A 16,445-nucleotide genomic window follows, 5' to 3' on the forward strand; every position below is an offset into this window, starting at 1 on the left:
TATTATACAGCCATGGGCAACAGTCTAATGACAAACCATTATATAACTCCAGACACAGCTGTGGTTCAGCTAAAATCGACCCCGAAGCCCAGAATATGTCTCTAATCAAAGAGGGTGTTATATTGTTTTGCCTCCTGCTACAATCCAGGAAAATTATATTTAATTTATGAATATATAACAATTACATTAAGGTTAGGGTTAGTGTTAGGGTGAAGGTAAAGGTCCGTTTTTTACAACACAATGTCCCGGATTGTGTGGGAAAGTCCTGCATTTTTTTTTTTTTTTAAACAATCATGTTCCGCATTTTATCAACCAATTCAAACTCCACTAGTTCAGAAAAAACGGTGGATTGTTCTGTATTTCAGACATACATTCCGACTTGTCTCTTGCAGTCGTGTTGCACTTATGAAAAAATATATATCATAAGGTTGTGGTGGTGCCAAACACTTCTCAAGTCGTCGTCGAGATCTTCTGTGCAGCGCAACTCAGTTGAACGTTTTTGCTTGGTCTGTTTAAGAGTCCTTATACTCTCTCCTTACAATTCACGTATATTTGAACTGTTTCTATTCATTTCTCCAGGAGTAGTTTTTCATCCACTGCAGTAGGTGGCAGCAAAACCACGACACGCGTGATAACTCTGCACTGGAACGTAAACGAAAGGTTGTTACGTAAGGACGCAAATAAAGTTACGTAAGGACGCAAATAAAGTTACGTCAGGACGCATGTCGCCTGCTCAAGAGTTATTGATACAACTACTTGAATATTCATCTCAATTCACAGGTACCATCTGGATATATTTAATATAGAGATAATCGTTCCGACAAAAACGTATAGCTGGCTTTTTTAGTTAACCAAGGAACTGTTAACTTAGCTAGCTAACGTTATCTGGCTATATTAGGGTTGCTTGACAACACAGATGGTAACCAAAACAAGCCGAAGAAGACTGCGCTGATCTGCATCAAAAAATTGGTCAATCACAAATCGGGTTGTTGTTAGCCTGCAAGAAGTGCCAAGAGAGAGATGGTAGATGACAATAGACGAGGGGACGATGAACGGGGTCCTGGAGCAGCATATCAAATGTTCGTGGTTATGGAGGACCTGCTGGACAAATTGAAGCTTCTGGATTATGAAGAGGAAGTTCTGGCAAAGCACAACATGAAAGCTCTATCCAGGTTGGCAAGTAGCATCTAGCTAGCTATTGTTGATGTCCAAAGTGACATTACAGTTCAAACTGCTAGATATGACTGTCAAAATACATGGCAGTCAATTCTGGTAAGAGATTGTCAAGTAATATGTTGTTCCCCCATATAGGCATTACTTTGCATCCAGTGCCTACATGCCATCAAATCCAGGGGAGCAATTCTTCATGTTTACCATAATCGCGTCTTGGCTCATCAATGCAGCAGGGAGACCCTTCGAGCAGCCTCAGGAGTATGACGACCCCAACGCCACCGTGTCCAACATTCTCTCACAGTTGAGAGCTTTTGTAAGTAAGCACAACTCAACATACTGTACACGTTGGTGTCCCCATTGTTGTCTACTGTTTTGAATTGCAACAAGGGGATTTGTTTATCAACAACCTGTATTTGTCCTTTTTTCATTTCATTTCCATTGCATAATGTATCACATGACATTGTTGTGAAACTGCAAGGACCTATATACTAAGCTAGATGGTCCATATTTCAGACATTGCATCTTTGATCAAAATATTGCTCTCTCCTGACCCAGGGAGGACTGGTAGACTTTCCTCCCTCCAAACTAAAAGCTGGTTCAGGGGAACATGTTTGCTATGTGCTGGATCGGCTGGCTGAAGAGGCTCTGAAGGAGAGAGTGTTTTCCTGGAGAAGGTAAGTTAATGTCAATGATGTATAGAAATTCAGGTTTGCTGATTATTACATTTTTTAAAATTGAACCTTTATTTAACTATAGGTGAGTCAGTTAAGAACAAATTCTTATTTACAATGACGGCCTCCCAAAAGGCAAAAGGCTTCCTGCGGGGACGGAGGCTGGCATTAAAAATACAAATATAGGACTAAACACACATCATGACGAGAGATACCACAACACTACATAATGATACCTAAGACAATAACATGGCAGGAACACAACATGACGACAACATGGCAGCAGCATAACATGATAGCAGCACAAAAAAATGGCATAAACATTATTGGGCACAGACAACCGCACAATGGCAAAAAGGTAGAGACAACAATACATCGCACGAAGCAGCCACAACTGTCAGTAACATGATTGACTGTTTGAATGAAGAGATTGAGATAAAACTGTCCAGTTTGAGTTTTTGTTGCAGCTCGTTCCAGTCGCTAGCTGCAGCAAACTTAAAAGAGGAGCGGCCCAGGGATGTGTGTGCTTTGGGGACCTTTAACAAAATGTTACTGGCAGAATGGGTGTTGTATGTGCTATGTATTGGCTATTGAGAGGCCTTAAAAACAACTGGTCGGTGATATTGGCACTCCCCGGCAGGCGCAGTCCTCCATAGGAATTACAGTATTTCAATTAAATGTTTCAAGAAAATAATTAAATGTATTTAAGTATTTTTTTGTTGTTGTAGTGGGGACAGTAACATTACTCATCTAAAAAAAAAAAAAATACTTTAAGAAAGTTTTAACATGTACACTACCGGTCAAAAGTTTTAGAACACCTACTCATTCAAGGGTTTTTCTTTATTTTTAGGATTTTCTACATTGTAGAATAATAGTGAAGACATCAAAACGATGAAATAACACGTGGAATCGTGTAGTGTTAAACAAACCAAAATATATTTTATATTTGAGCTTTTTCAAATAGCCACCCTTTGCCTTGATGACCGCTTTGTTCACTCTTGGCATTCTCTCAACCAGCTTCAGGAGGTAGTCACCTGGAATACATTTCATTTAACAGGTGTGCCTGTTAAAAGTTAATTTGTGTAATTTCTTTCCTTAATGCCTTTGAGACAATCCGTTGTATTGTGACAAGGTAGGGGAAGTATACAGAAGTAAAATACCAAGTCCATATTATGGCAAGAACAGCTAAAATAAGCAAAGAGAAATGACAGTCCATCATTACTTTAAGACATGAAGGTCAGTAAATACAGAGAGTTTCAAGAACTTTGAAAGTTTTTTCAAATGCAGTCGCAAAAACCATCAAGCGCTATGATGAAACTGGCTCTCATGAGGACTGCCACATGAATGGAAGACCCAGAGTTACCTCTGCTGCAGAGGATAAGTTAATTAGAGTTCCCAGCCTCAGAAATGGCAACCCAAATATAATGCTTCACAAATTTCAAGTAAAATAGATATCTAGACATCAACTATTCAGAAGAGACTGCATGAATCAGGCCTTAATGGTCGAATTACCTCAAGAAAACACGACTAAAGGACACCAATAAAAAGAAGAGACTTGCTTGGGTCAAGAAACACGAGCAATGGACATTAGATGCATGGAAATGCGTCCTTTGGTCTGGAGTCCAAATTACAGATTTTTGGTTCCAACCGCCGTGTCTTTGTGAGACGTGGTGTGGGTGAACGGATGATCTCTGCATGTGCATTTCCCACTGTGAAGCATGGAGGAGGAGGTGTTATGGTGTAGGGGTTACTTTGCTGGTGACACTGTCTGATTTTATTTAGAATTCAAGGCACACTTAACTAGCATGGCTACCACAGCATTCTGCACCGATACGCCATCCCATCTGGTTTGGGCTTAGTGGGACTATCATTTGTTTTTCAACAGGACAATGACTTGAAACACACCTCCAGGCTGTGTAAGAGCTATTTTACCAAGATGGAGAGCGATGGAGTGCTGCATCAGATGACACTGGTTGAGAGAACGCAAAGAGTGTGCAAAGCTATAGAGGCAAAGTGAAGCTATTTGAAGAATCTCAAATATATTTTGATTTGTTTAACACTTTTTTACTAGTTACTCCATGATTTTGATGTCTTATTAATGATTTTAATGTCACTATTAATCTACAATGTAAATAAAATTAAGAAAAACCCTTGAGTGAGTAGGTGTTCTAAAACTTAAACCGGTAGTGTATATTTGTTTGTCAAGCTAATATATCATTTCAAAAGTATGCATGAATGTATCTGTAGTAGAATACATGTGGCAAAAAAAGGAATGTAGACATTAATAAATTAATTTCTATTGCTTCAAAAGTATTTTTAACAATGGTGAGGGAGTGCCAAGGTGGCGGAATGGTGGCTTTAACAGTGCCCCCTATTAGTTATCTAGTTTATACAGTGCCTTTAACAGTGGCCCCCTATTAGTTATCTAGTTTATACAGTGCCTTTAACAGTGGCCCCCTATTAGTTATCTAGTTTATACAGTGCCTTTAACAGTGCCCCCTATTAGTTATCTAGTTTATACAGTGCCTTTAACAGTGGCCCCCTATTAGTTATCTAGTTTATACAGTGGCTTTAACTGTGCCCCCTATTAGTTATCTAGTTTATACAGTGCCTTTAACAGTGCCCCCTATTAGTTATCTAGTTTATACAGTGCCTTTAACAGTGCCCCCTATTAGTTATCTAGTTTATACAGTGCCTTTAACAGTGCCCCCTATTAGTTATCTAGTTTATACAGTGCCTTTAACAGTGCCCCCTATTAGTTATCTAGTTTATACAGTGCCTTTAACTGTGCCCCCTATTAGTTATCTAGTTTATACAGTGCCTTTAACAGTGGCCCCCTATTAGTTATCTAGTTTATACAGTGCCTTTAACTGTGCCCCCTATTAGTTATTTAGTTTATACAGTGCCTTTAACAGTGCCCCCTATTAGTTATCTAGTTTATACAGTGCCTTTAACAGTGCCCCCTATTAGTTATCTAGTTTATACAGTGCCTTTAACAGTGCCCCCTATTAGTTATCTAGTTTATACAGTGCATTAGGAAAGTATTCAGACCTCTTGACTTTTCCCACATTTTCTTACATTACAGCCTCATTCTAAAATGGATGACAAAAAATGTTATCCATCTACCACACAATACCTCATAATGACAAAGAAAAACAGGTTGTTAGATTTTCTTGCGAATATCACATTTACATAATTCATTCAATAATTAATAACAATAATAATTCCGAACCTTTACTCAGCACTTTGTTGAAGCACCTTTGGGAGCCATTACAGCCTCAAGTCTACTTGGGTATGAATTTACGAGCTTGGCACACCTGTATTTGGGGAGTTTCTCCCATTCTTCTCTGCAGACCCTCTCAAGCTCTGTGAGGTTGGATGGGGAGCGTCGCTGCACAGCTATTTTCAGGTCTCTCCAGAGATGTTAGATCGTTTTCAAGTCCGGGCTCTGGCTGGGCCACTCAAGGACATTCAGAGACTTGTTCCAAAGGCATTCCTGCGTTGTGCTGGCTATGTGCATTGGGTCGTTGTCCTGTTGGAAGGTGAACGTTCGCCCCAGTTTGAGGTCCTGAGCGATCTGGAACAGGTTTTCATCAAGGATCTCTCTGTACTTTGCTCTGTTCATCTTTCCCTGGATCCGGACTTGTCTCCCAGTCCCTGATTATGAATAACATCCCCACAGCATGATGCTGCCACCACCATGCTTCACCGTAGGGATGGTGCCAGGTTTCTTCCAGACGTGACGCTTGGCATTCAGGCCAAAGAGTTCAATCTTGGTTTCATCAGACCAGAGAATCTTGTTTGTCATGGTCTGAGAGTCCTTCAGGTGACTTTTGGCAAACTCCAAGCGGGCTGTCATGTGTTTTTTTTACTGAGGAGTGCTGCAGAGATGGTTGTCCTTCTGGAAGGCTTTCCCATCTCTTGGTCACTTTCCTGACCTAGGCCCTTCTCCCTCGATTGCTCAGTTAATTGTGTGTCCAGCTCTAGGAAGAGTCTTGGTGGTTCCAAACTTCTTCCATTTAAGAATGATGGAGGCCACTGTGTTCTTGGGGACCTTCAATGCTGCAGAAGTGTTTTGTTACCCTTCCCCAGATCTTTTCCTTGACACAATCCTGTCTCAGAGCTCTATGGACAATTCCTTTTGACCTCATGCCTTGGTTTTTGCACTGACACGCACTGTCAACTGTGGGACTTTATGTAGACAGGTGTGTGTGCCTTTCCAAATCATGCATGTCCACTCAATTGATTTTACCACATGTGGACTCCAATCAAGTTGTAGAAACATCAAGGGTGATCAATGGAAATACACTGCTCAAAAAAATAAAGGGAACACTTAAACAACACAATGTAACTCCAAGTCAATTACACTTCTGTGAAATCAAACTGTCCACTTAGGAAGCAACACTGATTGACAAATGTCACATGCTGTTGTGCAAATGGAATAGACAACAGGTGGAAATTATAGGCAATTAGCAAGACACCCCCAATAAAGGAGTGGTTCTGCAGGGGGTGACCACAGACCACTTCTCAGTTCCTATGAATCCTGGCTGATGTTTTGGTCACCTTTGAATGCTGGCGGTGCTTTCACTCTAGTGGTAGCATGAGACGGAGTCTACAACCCACACAAGTGGCTCAGGTAGTGCAGCTCATCAAGGATGGAACATCAATGCGAGCTGTGGCAAGAAGGTTTGCTGTGTCTGTCAGGGTAGTGTCCAGAGCATGGAGGCGCTACCAGGAGACAGGCCAGTACATCAGGAGACGTGGAGGAGGACTTAGGAGGGCAACAACCCAGCAGCAGGACCGCTACCTTAGCCTTTGTGCAAGGAGGAGCAGGAGGAGCACTGCCAGAGCCCTGCAAAATGACCTCCAGCAGGCCACAAATGTGCATGTCTCTGCTCAAACGGTCAGAAACCGACTCCATGAGGGTGGTATGAGGGCCCGACGTCCACAGATGGGGGTTGTGCTTACTGCCCAACACCGTGCAGGACGTTTGGCATTTGCCAGAGAACACCAAGATTGGAAAATTCGCCACTGGCGCCCTGTGCTCTTCACAGATGAAAGCAGGTTCACACTGAGCACATGTGACAGAGTCTGGAGACGCCGTGGAGAACGTTCTGCTGCCTGCAACATCCTCCAGCATGACCGGTTTGGCGTTGGGTCAGTCATGGTGTGGGTGGCATTTCTTTGGGGGGCCGCACAGCCCTCCATGTGCTCGCCAGAGGTAGCCTGACTGCCATTAGGTACCGAGATGAGATCCTCAGACCCCTTGTGAGACCATATGCTGGTGCGGTTGGCCCTGGGTTCCTCCTAATGCAAGACAATGCTAGACCTCATGTGGCTGGAGTGTGTCAGCAGTTCCTGCAAGAGGAACGCTTTGATGCTATGGACTGGCCCGCCCGTTCCCCAGACCTGAATCCAATTGAGCACATCTGGGACATCACGTCTCGCTCCATCCACCAACGCCACGTTGCACCACAGACTGTCCAGGAGTTGGCAGATGCTTTAGTCCAGGTCTGGGAGGAGATCACTCAGGAGACCATCCGCCACCTCATCAGGAGCATGCCCAGGCGTGGTAGTGAGGTCATACAGGCACGTGGAGACCAAACACACACTACTGAGCCTCATTTTTACTTGTTTTAAGGACATTACATCAAAGTTGTATCAGCCTGTAGTGTGACTCCAAATCCAGACCTCCATGGGTTGATAAATTTGATTTCCATTGATAATTTTTGTGTGATTTTGTTGTCAGCACATTCAACTATGTAAAGAAAAAAATATTTAATAAAAATATTTCATTCATTCAGATCTAGGATGTGTTATTTTAGTGTTCCCTTTATTTTTTGGAGAAGTGTAGTATGCACCTGAGCTCAATTTCGAGGCTCATAGCAAAGGGTCTGAATACTTATGTAAATAAGGTATTTCAGTTTTTTTTATTTTATATAAATGTGTAAAAATGTTTAACATGTTTTTGCGTTGTCATTTATAGGGTATTGTGTGTAGATTGACGAGGAAAAAACGATTACATACATTTTAGAATAAGGCTGTAACGTAACAAAATGTGGAAAAAGGGAAGGGGTCTGAATACTTTCAAACTGCACTGTATATCAAATCAAATCAAATCAAATTTATTTATATAGCCCTTCGTACATCAGCTGATATCTCAAAGTGCTGTACAGAAACCCAGCCTAAAACCCCAAACAGCAAACAATGCAGGTGTAAAAGCACGGTGGCTAGGAAAAACTCCCTAGAAAGGCCAAAACCTAGGAAGAAACCTAGAGAGGAACCGGGCTATGTGGGGTGGCCAGTCCTCTTCTGGCTGTGCCGGGTAGAGATTATAACAGAACATGACCAAGATGTTCAAATGTTCATAAATGACCAGCATGGTCGAATAATAATAAGGCAGAACAGTTGAAACTGGAGCAGCAGCACAGTCAGGTGGACTGGGGACAGCAAGGAGCCATCATGTCAGGTAGTCCTGGGGCACGGTCCTAGGGCTCAGGTCCTCCGAGAGAGAGAAAGAAAGAGAGAATTAGAGAGAGCATATGTGGGGTGGCCAGTCCTCTTCTGGCTGTGCCGGGTGGAGATTATAACAGAACGTGGCCAAGATGTTCAAATGTTCATAAATGACCAGCATGGTTGAATAATAGTAAGGCAGAACAGTTGAAACTGGAGCAGCAGCATGGCCAGGTGGACTGGGGACAGCAAGGAGTCATCATGTCAGGTAGTCCTGGGGCATGGTCCTAGGGCTCAGGTCCTCCGAGAGAGAGAAAGAAAGAGAGAAGGAGAGAATTAGAGAACGCACACTTAGATTCACACAGGACACCGAATAGGACAGGAGAAGTACTCCAGATATAACAAACTGACCCTAGCCCCCCGACACATAAACTACTGCAGCATAAATACTGGAGGCTGAGACAGGTATATAAGTCTTTGGTTAATGTATGCCTTTTATCCCCCTACGTTTGATCTAAAAATCACCATTAACTTGTCATTTTGGCAGTTTGAAAGTGTTTACGCTAGTAATGTGTCAATATTTGTCTTTTTAAAAATGTCTATAACAATTTCAACCCCCGTCTCAAAGTGGAATGGATTTGACCGTTTTGAAGTTCCTATGGAGTGAGCTCCTCAGCTCGTCCCGCTTTGGCCATGCAGTGCGACTCGCTAAAGTGATCGCTGTCCTCGTTGTGAAATGATCACCGTTACCTTGTATATCTAAACATGACCATATGCACTGATTTGTTTCAAGAAAAACGACCAAAACTATTGCTGATGGTTACACTGAACAATCCAATCCAAATCTAATGTAAGCCCTGATCAGCAATAGGCTATAGCCAGAAAGGACCTGTCTCTGGTGGCTTGGCCTACTTTTATTCCAGTAAAACACCGTTTTCAACAGCGCATTTTAATAAAAGTAACCAAGCAAATTACATTGGTTGTCACTCAACTAATAAATCCTAATATCAAGCAAGCCATTTTACAAGCCTTTCAAGAGGTCTAACAATGTGCATGTTTTGTGCTCTTGTAGGAAGCAATCACTCCCCCATTGCTGACTACAAATGATCTTTAACTGGGCTAATAACTAGCAAAGGATATGAACAAATGTGCGCAAGTGGCTACATGCAGCTCTCGCTTTGATATCAAAACAGGTTCACCTACTCACAACCACTCATGCTGTAAACACAGTCCAGTTCAAAGTGAATGGCACAGATCCATATATGCCAGCAGACTCGTATATGGCAATGGTCTATTTGTTTATCGGCCTTCTGCAGTTCTGATTGTTCATGAATCACTGGTCTGTGTAGAGTACAGGCTGAGTAATGCATTAGAATCCTACACCAATGCCTTCTGCCTAAAACAACATATCTTGCATAGTTTGTTTTAGTATGTTCCTTTGAAAGTGGCTAATATTGTGTTAATAATTCCCACAGTAAAGTAAACATTGATAGTGTTAACTAAAGGGGAAAACTATAAAATTGATTTTGAAGTTGGTTCTCTGCGCAGGCTGATAGTTCTTCTGCGAGGCAGTCCCGGGTAGCTGCATGCATACAGCTTAGAGGAAACATTGATTAGAACGTTAGCTAGCTACAGTGCACTGGATTTCAGCTAGGTATTTTTTTGTCAAACTTTAGGTGTGCTCACACTGCACTTTAGACCAGAGCTAAGAGCCTCCGTAGCTCCAGGGCTAAAATCTCCCTTTGCCCAGGGCTAGCTGGCTAAACACGTTGCCAAAATAGCCAGTGGGGGTCAAGAACAATGCCTATAATGCTCACTGTCCAATCACAAAAGCAGCACTTTCACCTAATTTACATATGCTGGTGATAATATAATATATAATATATGCCATTTAGCAGACGCTTTTATCCAAAGCGACTTACAGTCATGTGTGCATACATTCTACGTATGGGTGGTCCCGGGAATCGAACCCACTACCCTGGCGTTACAAGCGCCATGCTCTACCAACTGTGCTACATGATGCCTGTGATGTGTTCTGTGAGTTATTTTGACAAGTAAATTCATACTATTTAATCCTTCCATCTGAGGACCAAAAAACAATATACTTTCATCAGTGCAAAAACATTGGTTGGTTGCTATGTCTATCAAAAATGGTTGCTATGCAGGCCGGCTAAAGTCTTCTCACTTAGCCAACTGAAACTACAAACTCTACAGCTGGAAATGCAGCAAACACTCCATTTTCCTCTGTTTTCATAGCTTTTCTATTGACATTTAATTGCATATATCCATGATAATAATATTGTTGCATGATTTTGCCTGAATCAGAAAAGTTGATGTCTCTTTTGTTCATAGCATTCTCTGTACAGGGGTGAGATTGAATTTCAAAAGTGAAATATTGTTTCCGATGTCGGACAGGCCGAAGGCAAGGTTTATTCAAACCATCACTGTTGGAAATCAAATGCTAGGCTAGAAGCATAAGGAAATAATGTGTTATTTTTTATAGCATTGGTCACGAATCAAGAGATAAAATGTTGGTTACATGTTGTGTTTGTCTGTTAGCCCAGGGTTTTGGAATAGAAGTGTGAATCCTTAGCCCAGGGCTAAAGCTTAACCCAGGGTTACCAAATGCTTGTGTGAACACAAGCTGTTAGCCCAGGGCCAGTCTAGCCTGGGGCTAAGAACAATGTCTGTGTGAAAAGGCCTTTTACTAGCTATGGAAACATTACTACACCAATGTCATCGTATTTTGAAGCTGTAATTTAGGCTAAATGGTCATTAGCCCCTGTTAAGATTGACTGGGCACATCTTGCTCTGTGGTGCTTTCAAGACAACTAGGGGGGGGGATGAGGTCAAATCACAACATCAGTGATATTCAGATTGGACAGTTGGAGCTCTAGGGGGGGGATGAGGTCAAATCACAACATCAGTGATATTCAGGTCGGACGGTTGGAGCTCTAGGGGGATGAGGTCAAATCACAACATCAGTGATATTCAGGTCGGACGGTTGGAGCTCTGGGGGGGATGAGGTCAAATCACAACATCAGTGATATTCAGGTCGGACAGTTGGAGCTCTAAGGGGGGGGGTGAGGTCAAATCACAACATCAGTGATATTCAGGTCGGACAGTTGGAGCTCTCAGGTCAAATCACAACATCAGTGATATTCAGGTCGGAGAGTTGGAGCTCTAGGGGGATGAGGTCAAATCACAACATCAGTGATATTCAGATTGGACAGTTGGAGATCTAGGGGGGGATGAGGTCAAATCACAACATCAGTGATATTCAGATTGGACAGTTGGAGCTCTAGGGGGATGAGGTCAAATCACAACATCAGTGATATTCAGGTCGGACGGTTGGAGCTCTGGGGGGGATGAGGTCAAATCACAACATCAGTGATATTCAGGTCGGACAGTTGGAGCTCTAAGGGGGGGTGAGGTCAAATCACAACATCAGTGATATTCAGATTGGACAGTTGGAGATCTAGGGGGATGAGGTCAAATCACAACATCAGTGATATTCAGATTGGACAGTTGGAGCTCTAGGGGGATGAGGTCAAATCACAACATCAGTGATATTCAGGTCGGACGGTTGGAGCTCTGGGGGGGGGATGAGGTCAAATCACAACATCAGTGATATTCAGGTCGGACAGTTGGAGCTCTAAGGGGGGTGAGGTCAAATCACAACATCAGTGATATTCAGGTCGGACAGTTGGAGCTCTAGGGGGATGAGGTCAAATCACAACATCAGTGATATTCAGGTCGGAGAGTTGGAGCTCTAGGGGGATGAGGTCAAATCACAACATCAGTGATATTCAGATTGGACAGTTGGAGATCTAGGGGGGATGAGGTCAAATCACAACATCAGTGATATTCAGATTGGACAGTTGGAGCTCTAGGGGGATGAGGTCAAATCACAACATCAGTGATATTCAGGTCGGACGGTTGGAGCTCTGGGGGATGAGGTCAAATCACAACATCAGTGATATTCAGGTCGGACAGTTGGAGCTCTAAGGGGGGTGAGGTCAAATCACAACATCAGTGATATTCAGATTGGACAGTTGGAGATCTAGGGGGATGAGGTCAAATCACAACATCAGTGATATTCAGATTGGACAGTTGGAGCTCTAGGGGGATGAGGTCAAATCACAACATCAGTGATATTCAGGTCGGACGGTTGGAGCTCTGGGGGATGAGGTCAAATCACAACATCAGTGATATTCAGGTCGGACAGTTGGAGCTCTAAGGGGGGTGAGGTCAAATCACAACATCAGTGATATTCAGGTCGGACAGTTGGAGCTCTAGGGGGGGATGAGGTCAAATCACAACATCAGTGATATTCAGATTGGACAGTTGGAGCTCTAGGGGGATGAGGTCAAATCACAACATCAGTGATATTCAGGTCGGACGGTTGGAGCTCTGGGGGGAGAGGTCAAATCACAACATCAGTGATATTCAGGTCGGACAGTTGGAGCTCTAAGGGGGGGTGAGGTCAAATCACAACATCAGTGATATTCAGGTCGGACAGTTGGAGCTCTAGGGGGATGAGGTCAAATCACAACATCAGTGATATTCAGGTCGGAGAGTTGGAGCTCAAGGGGGGGATGAGGTCAAATCACAACATCAGTGATATTCAGGTCGGAGAGTTGGAGCTCTAGGGGGGATGAGGTCAAATCACAACATCAGTGATATTCAGATTGGACAGTTGGAGCTCTAGGGGGATGAGGTCAAATCACAACATCAGTGATATTCAGATTGGACAGTTGGAGCTCTAGGGGGATGAGGTCAAATCACAACATCAGTGATATTCAGGTCGGACGGTTGGAGCTCTGGGGGGATGAGGTCAAATCACAACATCAGTGATATTCAGGTCGGACAGTTGGAGCTCTAAGGGGGGAGGTCAAATCACAACATCAGTGATATTCAGGTCGGACAGTTGGAGCTCTAGGGGGGGGATGAGGTCAAATCACAACATCAGTGATATTCAGGTCGGAGAGTTGGAGCTCTAGGGGGATGAGGTCAAATCACAACATCAGTGATATTCAGATTGGACAGTTGGAGATCTAGGGGGGATGAGGTCAAATCACAACATCAGTGATATTCAGATTGGACAGTTGGAGCTCTAGGGGGATGAGGTCAAATCACAACATCAGTGATATTCAGGTCGGACGGTTGGAGCTCTGGGGGGATGAGGTCAAATCACAACATCAGTGATATTCAGGTCGGACAGTTGGAGCTCTAAGGGGGGTGAGGTCAAATCACAACATCAGTGATATTCAGGTCGGACAGTTGGAGCTCTGGGGGGGATGAGGTCAAATCACAACATCAGTGATATTCAGGTCGGAGAGTTGGAGCTCAAGGGGGGATGAGGTCAAATCACAACATCAGTGATATTCAGGTCGGAGTTGGAGCTCTATGAGGTCAAATCACAACATCAGTGATATTCAGGGACAGTTGGAGCTCTAGGGGGATGAGGTCAAATCACAACATCAGTGATATTCAGGTCGGACGGTTGGAGCTCTGGGGGGATGAGGTCAAATCACAACATCAGTGATATTCAGATTGGACAGTTGGAGCTCTAGGGGGGATGAGGTCAAATCACAACATCAGTGATATTCAGGTCGGACGGTTGGAGCTCTAGGGGGATGAGGTCAAATCACAACATCAGTGATATTCAGGTCGGACGGTTGGAGCTCTGGGGGGATGAGGTCAAATCACAACATCAGTGATATTCAGATTGGACAGTTGGAGCTCTAGGGGGATGAGGTCAAATCACAACATCAGTGATATTCAGGTCGGACGGTTGGAGCTCTGGGGGATGAGGTCAAATCACAACATCAGTGATATTCAGGTCGGACGGTTGGAGCTCTGGGGGGATGAGGTCAAATCACAACATCAGTGATATTCAGGTCGGACGGTTGGAGCTCTAGGGGGGATGAGGTCAAATCACAACATCAGTGATATTCAGGTCGGACAGTTGGAGCTCTAAGGGGGGGTGAGGTCAAATCACAACATCAGTGATATTCAGGTCGGACAGTTGGAGCTCTAGGGGGGATGAGGTCAAATCACAGCATCAGTGATATTCAGGTCGGAGAGTTGGAGCTCTAGGGGGGGATGAGGTCAAATCACAACATCAGTGATATTCAGGTCGGAGAGTTGGAGCTCTAGGGGGGATGAGGTCAAATCACAACATCAGTGATATTCAGATTGGACAGTTGGAGATCTAGGGGGGATGAGGTCAAATCACAACATCAGTGATATTCAGATTGGACAGTTGGAGCTCTAGGGGGGGATGAGGTCAAATCACAACATCAGTGATATTCAGGTCGGAGAGTTGGAGCTCTAGGGGGGATGAGGTCAAATCACAACATCAGTGATATTCAGATTGGACAGTTGGAGATCTAGGGGGGATGAGGTCAAATCACAACATCAGTGATATTCAGATTGGACAGTTGGAGCTCTAGGGGGATGAGGTCAAATCACAACATCAGTGATATTCAGGTCGGACGGTTGGAGCTCTGGGGGATGAGGTCAAATCACAACATCAGTGATATTCAGGTCGGACAGTTGGAGCTCTAAGGGGGGGGGTGAGGTCAAATCACAACATCAGTGATATTCAGGTCGGACAGTTGGAGCTCTAGGGGGATGAGGTCAAATCACAACATCAGTGATATTCAGGTCGGAGAGTTGGAGCTCAAGGGGGGATGAGGTCAAATCACAACATCAGTGATATTCAGGTCGGAGAGTTGGAGCTCTAGGGGGATGAGGTCAAATCACAACATCAGTGATATTCAGATTGGACAGTTGGAGCTCTAGGGGGATGAGGTCAAATCACAACATCAGTGATATTCAGGTCGGACGGTTGGAGCTCTGGGGGATGAGGTCAAATCACAACATCAGTGATATTCAGATTGGACAGTTGGAGCTCTAGGGGGATGAGGTCAAATCACAACATCAGTGATATTCAGGTCGGACGGTTGGAGCTCTGGGGGATGAGGTCAAATCACAACATCAGTGATATTCAGGTCGGACGGTTGGAGCTCTGGGGGATGAGGTCAAATCACAACATCAGTGATATTCAGATTGGACAGTTGGAGCTCTAGGGGGATGAGGTCAAATCACAACATCAGTGATATTCAGGTCGGACGGTTGGAGCTCTGGGGGGGGATGAGGTCAAATCACAACATCAGTGATATTCAGGTCGGACAGTTGGAGCTCTAGGGGGGGATGAGGTCAAATCACAACATCAGTGATATTCAGGTCGGACGGTTGGAGCTCTAGGGGGGAGGAGGTCAAATCACAACATCAGTGATATTCAGGTCGGACAGTTGGAGCTCTGGGGGGGGATGAGGTCAAATCACAACATCAGTGATATTCAGGTCGGACAGTTGGAGCTCTAGGGGGGATGAGGTCAAATCACAACATCAGTGATATTCAGATTGGACAGTTGGAGATCTAGGGGGATGAGGTCAAATCACAACATCAGTGATATTCAGATTGGACAGTTGGAGCTCTAGGGGGATGAGGTCAAATCACAACATCAGTGATATTCAGGTCGGACGGTTGGAGCTCTGGGGGGATGAGGTCAAATCACAACATCAGTGATATTCAGGTCGGACAGTTGGAGCTCTAGGGGGGGGGGGGGATGAGGTCAAATCACAACATCAGTGATATTCAGGTCGGAGAGTTGGAGCTCTGGGGGGGGGATGAGGTCAAGTCACAACATCAGTGATATTCAGGTCGGAGAGTTGGAGCTCTAGGGGGGGATGAGGTCAAATCACAACATCAGTGATATTCAGATTGGACAGTTGGAGATCTAGGGGGATGAGGTCAAATCACAACATCAGTGATATTCAGATTGGACAGTTGGAGCTCTAGGGGGGATGAGGTCAAATCACAACATCAGTGATATTCAGGTCGGACGGTTGGAGCTCTGGGGGGGATGAGGTCAAATCACAACATCAGTGATATTCAGGTCGGACAGTTGGAGCTCTGGGGGGATGAGGTCAAATCACAACATCAGTGATATTCAGGTCGGAGAGTTGGAGCTCTAGGGGGGATGAGGTCAAATCACAACATCAGTGATATTCAGGTCGGACAGTTGGAGCTCTGGGGGGGTCAAATCACAACATCAGTGATATTCAGATTGGACAG

The 16,445-nt window shown here is 44.1% G+C and overlaps 1 protein-coding gene across 4 annotated transcripts in view; it reads left to right on the plus strand.

Moving 5' to 3' along the window:
• The first annotated feature begins 702 nt into the window (after positions 1-702).
• The window catches only part of ift57 (intraflagellar transport 57 homolog (Chlamydomonas)), a 28,838-nt gene continuing 13,095 nt past the window's right edge, over positions 703-16,445 (plus strand). For 2 of the 4 annotated variants that reach the window (XM_052477313.1, XM_052477312.1), the window contains exons 1-3: positions 706-1,172; positions 1,312-1,486; positions 1,729-1,847. In XM_052477313.1, coding sequence (XP_052333273.1) covers positions 1,021-1,172; positions 1,312-1,486; positions 1,729-1,847 — 446 coding nt within the window. In that variant the 5' untranslated portion in view covers positions 706-1,020. Of the gene's footprint in view, positions 1,173-1,311; positions 1,487-1,728; positions 1,848-16,445 lie in introns of all 4 variants that reach the window. The other 2 variants (XM_052477314.1, XM_035800624.2) reach the window with 2 other exon arrangements.

Source organism: Oncorhynchus keta, chromosome 23, assembly GCF_023373465.1.
Source record: "Oncorhynchus keta strain PuntledgeMale-10-30-2019 chromosome 23, Oket_V2, whole genome shotgun sequence".
In the NCBI taxonomy this organism is placed as follows: domain Eukaryota; kingdom Metazoa; phylum Chordata; class Actinopteri; order Salmoniformes; family Salmonidae; genus Oncorhynchus; species Oncorhynchus keta.